Here is a 13,293-nt window from a genome sequence, read left to right on the forward strand (position 1 = left end):
AATCTTGGTACGGAACCCAAAAAAATTACACAAAATGTGTACACAATATTAAAATCTCTATAAAATATCTGATAATTTGATGTGTACATATGTCTAATAAACATTTCGATCGCCAAATGACACTTTTTTAACTTATTTTTATTGAGAGTCCGACCTGCCTTCTCAAAAATATAATCAGTTCTTCATCTTGTCAATACAAGTAAAATTTTTTTGAATTATTAAATCGGACGCTCCGTTTTCTTAAAAACTGAGTTACCAATTTTGGCACGTTTCGAACGGCTAGACCTGCCTTTGAAAAAAACTAATCAGCACGTCTCCTTAGCAATACGAATCGAATGTTTTTTGAATTATTCAAATCGGATGCTTAGTTCTCTCAAAGACAAATATTTTTTGCACATTTTGCTCGGTATCTCCGAAACGATTGGACCTGCCTTTACCAAAAACTAATCAGCACCATACATCTTCCTATCATTAGGAATCGAATGTTTTTTTAACCATTCGAATCGATTGATCCGTGCGCCCGAAAACGTGAACGAAAAAATGCGAACACACACATGCATTTTTGAGGTATGCTAAAATGTTCAGAAACCTTCAAAACGTGAAATGAATTAGTTGCTTTTTACAAGTGTAAGTAAATTAAAAAATGCCGCCCCAAAAAAATGCCGAAAATAATATGTATATATATATATATATATATATATATATATATATCATTAGTTAATATATAATATTTGAAATACCGGTCATTCGTAGAAGTCAGAATAGATAGATGTCCCTGCAACAATGTTTCAACATCTATGAAGTTGGCCATGTTTTTAGAGTAATTGTTTATCTAATGCCATGATATTGTGCAAATGTCATAAAAATTAAGATATTAAAAAAACTGAAATCCGCGTTTATTGTTAGTACGAAATATTTATATTTTACCATGGAATATAATATTAATAGAATGTGTTATAAATGTGGGGGTGGGTCATTTTGCCTGCATTGCAAGGCAAAAGTAGGCGAAGGTATGGAAATCCGCGAGCGACAGAAATGCTCCCGTTGCAATAAAGCTATTGACTTTGCTGTAGAGTGCAAAAAGAAGGTGTCCGATACAACGTCCCAAAACACAATGCAAGGAAGTGCCCTGGAAATGGTGGTTATGACTCCCAGAGAAGGTCCGATAAGGCCTGCTTTAATTGCAAAGAAATTGGCCATACCTATCGTTACTGCCCGTATGATGAAACCTTCTGCGTGCTTTGTGCCAATTTTGGTCACTTAGGCCGTGACTGTGACAAAAAAACAGCATGTTATAACTGCGGCAGAAAAGATCATAAAATTCGTAACTGCCCAGAAGAATCGATATACTGCCTTCTCTGTGGCGATTATGGTCACATAAGCCGCAAATGTGATCTAAATGTGTGATCTAAAATATGTGAATATGTCAATGAAGTTTGGTTTATGTCATGCATCGATGCAACGAATTTAAATTTATTTAATAAACAGTAGTATTTTATTTTCGTATGAATTGAACAGTTAACCATTTTGTTACTATAAAATAAACAATGAATTTTTTATTCATTCTCGTTGGCTTATGTTATAACATTTAGGAGATATTTAATATAATTAGTTTAACTATTGATACTATTGATATAAACATATTGTTATGATGCAGTTGATTGTTTAAACTTAAAAAACTTATCTATTAATTGTTAGCTTATTCATATATTTACAAAAATAAAATATGTGTTTGAGAGAAATTAGTAGTTTTATATCCTATCATATATAATATCATATTGTCCAAAAAATAACGTTTTGATAGTAAGAGTTGTAATTATTTTGAATTCATTGTGATTTTTTGTTTCGTAGTTTGAAATTAAATACATTAAAGAACATTTCTCATCCCCGAAATATCAAAAAGTTAGTAAACATTACACCTAGCTTTCATTGACATTCTAAATAAAACGCTCCTGCAGGCTAGACAAGAACCCTGAACGCTGATTGGTCAGATCAGTTTGACATTGCACGTATCGTACGCTGTATGACGGCGACACACCCATAAAGCTCACGCGTCAGGGTACACACTGAATATATAACTTAGCGAACAAAAGAATAAGTTTTATTGAAAATTCGACGCTCTACAAAACAAATTATAAACTAGTGGGGTGGGTGGCATCGTGCCTTAAGGCAAATTGCTGGAACTTCCCGTACCGTAACGAAATGTTCGAGGAATACTGAATGTTTTCAATAGATAATTATTAATATTGTAACATTGTCTAATATTTAACGTTATATAACTGAATTGCAAGTTGAAATTATTTGTAAAGTATATTAGAACTATAGTCAGAATTAAAAATAAATATTTTCGATATACAAAAAATTAAAAAAAAAAAAAAAAATGGAACAAATTTTTTTTTTCCAAAATCAATTATTTTGTTAAAACAAGCAGAAAGTTCTTTGAATCATTCAAATCGGACGCTTAGTTCTCTCAAAAACTGCCATTTTTTACATATTTAGCTCCGTATCTTCAAAATGGCTGGGCCTGCCTTTGCCAAAAACTAATAAAACTTCTCCCAATCATTTCTAATTGAATGTTTTTAGATCATTCAAATCGGATACTCCGTTCTCTCAAAAATACGATTTCTATTTTCTGCACTCTTTGCTCCGTATCTCCGAAACGGCTGGTCCTGCCTTTGCCAAAAACTAATCAGCTCTTTTCCCTATCAATAGGAATCGGATGTTTTTTGAACCATTGAAATCGGTTGATCCGTGCGCCCTAAAACGTGACTGGAAATTTGTATCCATACATACATACACACACACACACACACACATCCATTTTTTCTGAGGTATGCCAAAACGTTCAGAAACCTTCAAAACGTCGAGAAATGTAAAAATTTTCAATTCCGATTTTCGGCCCATTACAATAACTTACCCTACGGGAAGTTAAAAAACCTGTTTTGTAAAGCGTCGAATTTTCAATAAAACATGACATAAATAGTCACTTTTGATTCACTTATCGCTAAGTTATATCTAAAAAATATTTTTAATTTTTTTTAAATATTTCCATGCTAATTCCATACGAAACTTTGATTGAATTGCGCTCTATCTAAATGTTAATATTAAGAGCTAAAACTTCTATATATATATAATAGAAAACGTTATTTAGCCATAAAAATCTTTTTAATTTCAATATGGTAAGCATGCTTATTTATCTATGGTGGTAAGTATGTAGTATATAAGTGAAAGAGCAAATAACACAAATAATATGGATAATTTACGCACTGTGTACTATGTTACAAATGTTGATGAAACATATTAATAGTAATAAGTAATAATTAAGTGCCATTGAATTACTGAAATAATAACGTTCATGTTTCGATTATGCTGTTGCATGTCTAGCGAATTTAGTGAGATTTTAAAAACTCTGTAGAAAAATTTACAGCTGTGTCATAATTTGTATTGTTCCCCTTTCTTTCCTCATTAAAAACTGTTGAATCTTCAGATTTTAATATTGAACCCTTACATTTTACTGTTTCTGCAAAATTTATACATTATTATTGGAAATAAAGCATTTGTCACTGGTAACACTAACTAGAATGAGCTGTCTTTAATGAAAATAAATTATTGTTGCAGAAAAAATTGGCTTTTACGCAAGTCTAGGAATATCTCAATTGAAATACATTGAGATCCATCCACTGAAACAAATTGCTGGAACTTCCCGTATCGAAAATTAAATTCTTTAAAATAACTTTAAACTTCGAAAACAAAAATAGATGTTTGAGAATCCATTTTTTCTATTTGAGAAACCTCTGAAACGTAAAAATATATAAAAAAAATCATTTTAGATAAATTTATTAATTTTCTTTAAAACATTGGCATATTATGTTTATTTTGATCATAAGTACATACATCAAAACAGAAATTTCAATTTATTGCTATATTGTCCTGACACTGTCGGAAGTATAATTGATCATACAGAGACCATCATAAGAATAAATGATTATTAAATTTTCTATAAGTCAGATAAATCTAAAAGAAAGAAAATAATACCTTTCTACGAGTAATATGAGGGTTTATATTAAACATTGAAACTGGACAGAAGTGAGATGAATAATCCATTATCTTGGTTTACTGCAGCCAATTATTTCTGGTAAATTTTTACAGATTATGATGATGAAATTTCGAAAAAAAAACTTTCAATTTTGGAAGTGAATAATCTCTTTCAACTCTCAATTAAATACTCAACTTATTTCTTTCATAAATAATCTAAAGTTTTCTAGCAAGTTGAGAACTCCATTTCACAAGAGAGACCATGTGTTTAACAGTACAGATTCAGTTCTTTGTATGTAGCTCACTTACAGAAATCAAACTAACAAACAATATTAATTCTTATATTTCACCATAGTGAAAACAACTTGCACTATTTTTTTTTCAGGCATCAGCTCTTCGATTGTATAATAGAACGTACAAGTGGCTAGTTTTGGCAGAAAGCAATCCTGATCCTGACATAATATTTCAAAATTTGAGTTTATATATCAACGCAGAAATCATACTAGCAACCAAAAATGGTAAAAGTAGTTCTATTTGAAAGTAAAATCTGCTTGTTATATTAACAATAAAATAATTTTTAGACAGTTCATTCTATTTATATGATATTTATGGTTACACTGGCAGAGAGAATCAACGTCTAGAAGCAAATTACACAGGGTTTTATAAAAATGACACAGGATTAGTTCTTAAGCCACAAGATCCAAAATATAGCGTTAGGAATAATTTTCACAAATATGACCTTAGAGTCGCCACAGTGGTAAAAATAATTTTAATAAATAATAAATATTATTTTTAGTAAATAACATTTTATAAAATAAATTTTTCGCACAATTTTATAGGTGTCGCGAGATCTTGATGATAACGAAGATGATTTAATTGAAATGTTAAGTACAAGACACCCTGTCAGGGGTATTGTTGGGTTAACAAAGTACCATAATGATATAGTAACTGTGGTACGAGACTTGCTTAATTATTCGTAAGTTTATGGAAACAGAAAAGACAGAGTGATTATCATTTATGCATTAAATGATGCAATCGTTATTTTTTTAATTTTCTTTTATTTATGCATTAAATGATGCAATCGTTAATTTTTTTTAAATATTCCTGATATAAAGCATTTTAAAAACTTCGTCCTTACATAATATTACAGCATCGAATACTACCCAAATAAAGATTGGGCAGGTGAAGCCCCAAATGGAACTCATTTGGGGGTAGTGGGTTGGCTTAGATCTCGAGAGGTTGATATTTCTGGAACCGGATTTTATATGTCGGGAAATAGACCGGAGTATATGGACTTTATAAACGGATTTTGGATGTTTGAGTAAGTAATTTAATTATTATTGTCCGCAACTAAAAGTATTTTAGATACACGAAATCCAATTTAGTGAATATTATTTCAGCAAACATCACAGCTTTTTACTTAACCAAATTTTATAAGTATCTAGTTCTATAAAAATATGGAATTGTACATTATATTACAGCTGTAATAAAATTTTTCAATTACTATCTAGAACTGGATTCATGTACAGAGTATCAGGATTATCGGGAGCACAAGAAGGATCACTTTCCAAACCTTTCAGAGATGAAGTTTGGATAGTTACAGCAGTGATGGCCATCGTTATATTTTTATTTTTCAAATGCTCGTCGGCAAATGAGAATGTATTTAAAAGTTGGAGTTTCTCTGCATTGTCAATTTTAGCTGCATTTTGTCAACAAGGTAAACATGTAAAAAATTTAGTAAAACAATTTTAAAATAATAATAATAATAATAAATGGTTATCTGCCCGATAACAGATTCATAGTGTCTGCATTCTTTTGATTGCCTATTATACCTTCGACAACGTCGTGCAGGATGCACTCTTTTTGCAGAATGGGTCCGGATCCAGCCTCCTTTTTATTTGCTTGATCGTGCTCAGTAGAGTTTTTTCTTCCAGCACTTCATTCGTTATAATATCTGTCTTTATTACTTACTTTTTTTTCTCTAGCACCATATTTTATAACTCTGCATTAGTTAACTAATTCAAAATAACAAGAATTCTTGTCAGCTTTCCCTAGAGTCCATGTCTACAGTCCGTACTTTAAACATAACAATTTATGTGATGAGTTTATACTATTTATTAAATTGGTTATCCTTATCTAAGAGTATAATAAAACTGATGATTCAGGTATGGAGCCAAGTCCTTCACACGTCGCGCAGAGAATAGCATGCTTGGTGCTATACGTCGCAACATTACTTCTGTATAATTACTACACATCAAGTATTGTTGGTTTCTTGCTAAGTGTGCAGCCTGAAGGTTTAAAAACCATTGAACAGATAGCTTCCAGTTCTTTAACTGTGGTCTTCGAAGACGTTTCCTATGGCAGAGTCTTGGTCGAGGTCGGTATTCAATAAGATAGACTAAAAAGTGAACGTTAGTAAATAATATTAATACATGTCTTTCATTTCATGTGATACACTCCTGTATATAATAAATAAACCTAATATCATTTTATAAAATGTTCCAATTTGCGTTTTTTATTAATTACAAGTAAGAAGTGTGTAATTAAATGACTTTATATTTTTATATTTTGTAGGAACGATTCATACCAGGACTGGAAGTGTTGTATGAAAAAAAACTGAAGCCGCCTCGCAAACAGAACCAACCAGGTGTATTCGTCGTAGACAAGGAAGGCATCGGCCTGCTGCAGAAAGGCGGCTACGCGTACCACACCGAAATCCAGAGCGCCTACGCTAGCATAGGAAAAACATTCGACCAGCAGGAGATATGTGAATTGAGATCGGTATATCGGATGATATAATTTATTTAAATTTTATAATTCTGCAATAATCATTCACTTTAGGTTATGGTGTATCAGAAGGCTCCGCTCTACATAGGAATGCCAAAAAAATCGCCTTTAGGAGAGATATTTTCCATCGCGTAAGATATTTTAAATTATTAAGTTGAAATATTCTTCTAAACCTGCGCATTCAAACATATACACCCAGAAATGTCTTTTGCAGCTTTTTGAGGCTCAAAGAAAACGGCATTGCTCAAAGATTCCGCAAATGGCGAGCTAACGATAGGCCTCCTTGCAATTCCAATTTTGTAGATGCAGTGTCTTGGTATGGTGTTGCAGTTGCTTTTAAACTATTGGGAATAGGTGTTGGAGTCAGCTTGCTTCTTCTACTTCTAGAAAGGCATTTAAATATATTTTATAACAATTTATACTTATAATTATTTATATTAGCCAATATATTATTATATTCAGGGCCGGATTTAGAAATTTGGCGCCCCGGGGCAATGACAAAAATGCCGCCCCATCCCTGAAATTTTACAAACTTTCAACCTTTTTTAAGGCAATCGCGGTGCTTCAGTAACAAATTATAGAAGCGCGTAAGCGCCGCGTTGCGATCTAACGGATAAACAATGATACAGAACGCATATAAATGTAAACAAAATTTATACTTATTATTATAAATATCTTTAAAATATCTGATATTTTAATGAGAATATGTCTTATGATCACTTTCGTCCGCCAAATGTTTCTTTTTCAAATTTTTTTATTGGATCATCGAAACCGCTAAACCTGCCCCCACAAATTTAAGCAGGTATTTATTCTGTAATTTTTTTGAATGGTATTGGACGCCTTTTTTTTCTCAAAAACTGAATTACATTTTTGGCATCTTGGCCCGTATCTTCAAAACAGTTGGACCTGCCTTGGCCAATAACTAATCAGCACGTCTCCTTACCAATAGGAATTGAATCATTTAAATGGGTTGATCGGTGTTCTCGAAATCGACTTGAATAATGAAAAAATATTAGATTTGTATTGATGGGGAGACGTGCTGATTAGCTTTTGACACAGGCAATTACGAAAAATGGTAAATAAGTTTCGATATTTCCTCGCTGAAACAGCTACGCAGCGCGATTGCTTTGCAAAAAGTTCATAATTTTCGAAAAATTTCAAAATACAAAAAATGTGTTTTTGAGTCTCTTTGTTTTTTCATTTTTCAAAAAAATTTAAAGCTCTTTATAAAATGTAATTTTATATACGGAATGTTTCAGGTTAATTTTTCTTCAACGCTGTAAGCTTGCACAAATTCGTCATTTTAAGAGAACTCGAGAACTGAAGAATATATTTTTCTTAAACTTTCAGCTTGTTTACGGTTCTTTATATTAGTCAAATTGCCAAATTGATAACTTATTAACCAATTTGATAATTTACGTTCGGAGAGGAGAAGGAGGCAAGGCAAAATAATAAATTTTAGTTATCGGTTATTTCAACCCAAATTTTGCAATCGTATTATGTTTTGTTAATTATATTTCTTAAAATAAAAAATGTTGTTGAAAAAAAGTTGATTATATTGTATAGAATTTTTTTCTCACTATTCAAATTTTGCCGCCCCCCAAAATTTGCCGCCCTGGGCAGTAGCCCCGATTGCCCCTACTGTAAATCCAGCACTGATTATATTAACAATATATAATTTCAGGCAATGAACCATGTAACGCAACTACAACTAGGCAAGAAACAAATAATTGCTGATAAGTGTCAGGACGAGATTGTAGTTAAAGGAATATCATTTTTAAAATAATCATGACATAGATACAGAAAAATTAAAGAAGATCTTAATTATTATTATTATACACATAACCTAACCGTGGCGCACTCATCAAACAGTGTGTCGTCAGAATCGAGCCATGACGAATATATTCCTCAATCACAAAATTAGTTGTGATGGTAAGATATATTAAATGAAGAATTGGATTTATTTTACGAAATTATAAATTTTAATTTCACATTTTAAGTTAACAAGATATATTAAATAGGTATTGAACTAAAAACGCAATAAGTGCAATTAAATATTATAAAAATACGAACTGAAATTTTTGTTGTGAAGTGATAGGAATATCATAAAATATTATAGGTCTAGTTTAATTATAAAAAATCATTAAAGTTTGGAATTAGTACTCTTATTACATGCACTGTATAGATAACGAAATATCGATACAAAACAGGACATTTTGTGCAGAACATTTTGAATGAAATGTGTTATTAAAATTAAATTAAATGAATACAACTACTAAAACTTTGACTAAATTTTAGATCAGACTTTCATCAGAATTTATGAAAAAGCTTCAATTTTATTAAAAAAGCAATTTATTTTTATCATGGCTTGTACACGTAATTTTTTTAAGCGAAATGGAAAACTAAACACAACTCCGAATTTTCATTATTTTATAATAGTCATTTTAGTAGTCCAATCATTTTTATATAGCTCAGTAATCAATCAATTAACTATTATCGCTTTTTTGTGAACGTTTTTAACTGAAATTCAATCAAGATTTTTCTGAGCTTATTAATATTTATACATTCATATTTATATTTTCTGTAGCTAAACGTTTGCGGCCCGCCATAAAATTTGAAAATTTAAATTGGCCCGCGGGTTAAAAAGGTTGCTCGCCCTTGAGTTAACTGGTTAATATTTTATTCAGAAACACATTTTAATTTATTCAGAACACTTAATAAAAATCATTTTCAAACAATTATGTGTATTTAAACAACGAACATAGCGTTGTACAATATTTTTTCAATATTATTGTTATAATAGGTATCAAGAACAACAACTTTTATATATTAAAGTTCGATATTAGGTAGTAATTAAGCTAAGTCTACAACTTTTCAACTGGCAAGCTTATTTCTCAATCAAAAACATTCTTTGGACATAACGTTTCATAAACTTAAATCTTAAATAATATTTAATAAACATAGTAAAAATAATATATGCTATTATTATTAATATTAACCTTAAAGCTTTGCTAAGTACCAATAATAAAATATAATTGAAAGCTGATAATTCATGGAATAATCTATTAGTAAAATCTTCGTTTCAAAACAAAATCAATAAAAAGTTTAATTACAAATTATTTATAACACTTCTTTAGAATTAGATATCACAAAGTAAACAAAACAAATTAGAATATTATTGCTTTGTAGTTACAAAATATTGATATGTGTTGCAACAATGTATACTGCATAAATAGCTAAACAAACTTGTTAAAATAGAAAAATAAAGATCATTATATTAACTAATTGACTTATTTAAGAAAGTTCATAAATACAAAAAATCAATTTATAAAAAATATTTCATTGTATCGTATTAGAATAAATTCCTTAAATGATTTTTCCAAAACGTACAGCATTTATACTTATCATAATTACAAAGTAATTCAATACACACTAGCCCAATATAAGTCTTTTTAGAAAAAGGCATTATAAAATAAATTAAACGTAGAAGCAATATCCTACTGCGTTATATAATACATAAGTTACTTCCAATGACTTAATTTCAGTTTATTCAAATATTTGAGCATCAAAATTGAACATGCAAAAAAAAAATCTTGCAAATAATGAATAAAATACTTTTGTCTTTTCAACAATCGATCCCGAATTTTTTTGATAATTTTCTCATAGTACGCATGGTATATATATAATTATATTAAAATCTAGGCACAGGGTATCTACATCATCTAAGCGGGAAACAAATTTGCAAAACAACCAACATTTTGCTTGAAAAATTGACATTTCGATTTTTTAATATTGACTATTCCAATACCTGAATGAAATATAGGATCATTTCTTTCAATTTTTTTTATTTGTCAAACAAACTGCAGAAATTCAATGAAAATAATTCATTTGTACTTGTGAATTAAAAAACACAGGAAAGATTTTAAAAATGTTTTGAAAATATTTAGAAACTCGTATTAAAATTAAAAAGCAAAAGATTATTCATATTATACAATATTATATAAACAAATATCTTGATATAACATCTTCATACGATTAAAACTTATGGGCTTTGATTTTTGATTTTCGGCTTTGAATTTTTAACAAAAATATAAAATAAGTATGCGGTAGTGATTACGCTTCTATTGTATTGTAATCATGGATCTCGATAAAAAATATTTTAATGTAATGTATTTTATTTAATAGTATTCAACTTAAGTAATAATTAATAATCTATTTTATGATGAAATACTAGGGTTTGAAGAGAAGCTTGAAAATTGCAATTTCTTAGTTTAGTGAAAACCAAAAGAATAGGTCCGTATAAAAGCTTCTTTAAAAAGATGTGAGTAATACAAACATGCAAACATTTCGGTATTAATTTTATCATATTTTCAGATACATTATTATTTTTTCATTATGATCATGATCATTTGTTAAATGGAGTCATTAATTTGCTTTATAAATTATGAATTTTCAAATAATACATATTGCGAATTTTATTGTTAATCAAAGCTAGGAACAAAAGTACATGTAGGTGCAATAGAGGCAATCATAAAGAATATTTGTTTCGAATTTAGGTATAGACAAACCTTTATCTTTTTAATTACTACTTTTATACCTGGTAACTTCATAATGTCAAAATTGTATAATTCAATTATAATTCTATACTATTCCTGTATCAAAAAATTGTAAAAATAACGTACATTTATTACAAAATTGATTTATTGATATCAAAAATTTTAATTCATTAAAAAATTTTACTCTGTCAAGCAGAATTGAGCTCTATCGCACCCACTTGAGTTTATTCTAGAATTGGTTAAATAAGTCCTAATTCGGAATTCTAAAAACCCTAACAAACATTTCACAAAAAGGTTCTAACTACGTAACTATATGAACTACAATTGGCATTGATTATTGTTTATTGTAAATTTTCAAAACTTATTACTAGTTTGCATAAACTTTGTGTTTTATGTTATTGACAATAAGTTCATGCAACTCAAGAAGTTCAACACAAGATATTTCATAACATTCAATCATATTTTTTTTAATCTTAAACTTACATAAATAAATAAATGGCGATACAAGACAGTAAATAAAAATAAATTATTTATCGACTAGGTGACTTAACATATTTCAACGCATTACAAAAAATTTACAATTCATACTTATATACAATTTGTACAAACATAGTAATAACTTCACTTATTCCGATATAAACAAATTCAGCCTTTTAAGTACAACTATTTGAATGTCAAACGTTCCAAGGAATTTAAATATCTACTAACTTTAGCTATATGCTACTTGTTGTATGGAATCACTTATATGTACAAAAGAAACTTAATAGCATAATACCTTAACAATATATATATATATATATATATATATATATATATATATATATATATATATATGATTAAGACCATATTTTCGCAATGTCTATTTCGACAGCTGTAAAGCAGAGTTGGTCTTCTCGTAATAATATTTTATAAAGATATACGTGAGATAACGATATAAAGAAATACGTGAAATTTATTGACATTTTTGATTATTATGGCCTAAACTACACCATAAATTTATTAATTCAACTAATATTTAGCTGCTATATGAAATAATAACTGTGACAAAAACTATGACAAAATGGAACTGGGTCAGCATCCAAAACTGATTTTTGTTTAAAATAAAGATAAATATATTTGAATAAATATAAATTTAAATAAATCAGATCAGTTTATAGATCCTAATCGATAATGGAATTAATAAATCTGTCAAAAATGTAAAATCTAATTGATTAACATAAGAAAAAAGGTTTATGCGAATATCTTATAAATAAAGAGAATATTAACAAAAAAAAATCAACTGTTTAAACTGACTTGATATCTGAGGCCCATATAAAGAACATAGATTTTTCATACTTTCAAAAAAAGAACGAAATAAAATAAAGAAAATTCAATATTTAAGATAGTTTCAATTTAAATTCAAATTAATAAACAACGCAAAATTTCATTTCAAACTAAAAGACTAAAATCTTTAAGAAGATTGAGGTTGGTCGACAATTTTTCGATTTACGGTCACTAATTCAGAATTATGATTTCATATAGCCGCACCAAATTGCGATTTGTTTCACATATTTTCTGATGTACAGGAGTTATCAGCGCTTGGAATATTGCTTTTTTTCAATTCATCAAAATAATTTATGTTGAATTCAAAAAATGGAATGATTCATTCACTAGAGGTAATATTAGTAATTGAAAAACTAATTCCAAAATGTAACGAAAATTAGGAAATCAACCTTTCTTGATCAAAGCATCGATTATTTAATTCTGCATAAATTTCTAACAAAATAGCATAAAATTATAAAGTTCACCAACAAAATTCTAAATTAACCTAAGAAGAGTTTAGTATGAAGGGCAATCGGCAGAAGTAATATTTAGGTACAGTATAATATGAAGTTTAGCACATGAAAAAAACGTCGAACTATCTTCCGTACTCATA

General features: G+C 29.1%; 1 protein-coding gene across 1 annotated transcript; it reads left to right on the plus strand.

Moving 5' to 3' along the window:
• Nucleotides 1-4,297: 4,297 nt before the first annotated feature.
• On the plus strand, nucleotides 4,298-6,957 carry LOC113374952 (ionotropic receptor 75a-like). Its single transcript, XM_026614911.1, has 9 exons — nucleotides 4,298-4,327; nucleotides 4,421-4,553; nucleotides 4,662-4,792; nucleotides 4,875-5,011; nucleotides 5,186-5,356; nucleotides 5,547-5,752; nucleotides 6,177-6,412; nucleotides 6,610-6,816; nucleotides 6,877-6,957. Exons 1-9 carry the CDS (start codon nucleotides 4,298-4,300, stop codon nucleotides 6,955-6,957), a joined length of 1,332 nt encoding a protein of 443 aa, XP_026470696.1.
• Nucleotides 6,958-13,293: the final 6,336 nt, after the last annotated feature.

This window comes from Ctenocephalides felis, unplaced genomic scaffold (assembly GCF_003426905.1).
Source record: "Ctenocephalides felis isolate EL2017-DRISC unplaced genomic scaffold, ASM342690v1 CF-g0.4_SCAFFOLD_01886, whole genome shotgun sequence".
NCBI classification, from domain to species: domain Eukaryota; kingdom Metazoa; phylum Arthropoda; class Insecta; order Siphonaptera; family Pulicidae; genus Ctenocephalides; species Ctenocephalides felis.

What these genes read in the sequence shown, in the direction of transcription:
- LOC113374952 (XM_026614911.1), top strand. Translation starts at nt 4,298, where the DNA reads ATGTGTTTAACAGTACAGATTCAGTTCTTT. An exon ending in ACCTTAGAGTCGCCACAGTG is followed by an intron (nt 4,793 to 4,874) that starts GTAAAAATAATT and finishes ACAATTTTATAG; the next exon opens with GTGTCGCGAGATCTTGATGA. An exon ending in AACGGATTTTGGATGTTTGA is followed by an intron (nt 5,357 to 5,546) that starts GTAAGTAATTTA and finishes ATTACTATCTAG; the next exon opens with AACTGGATTCATGTACAGAG.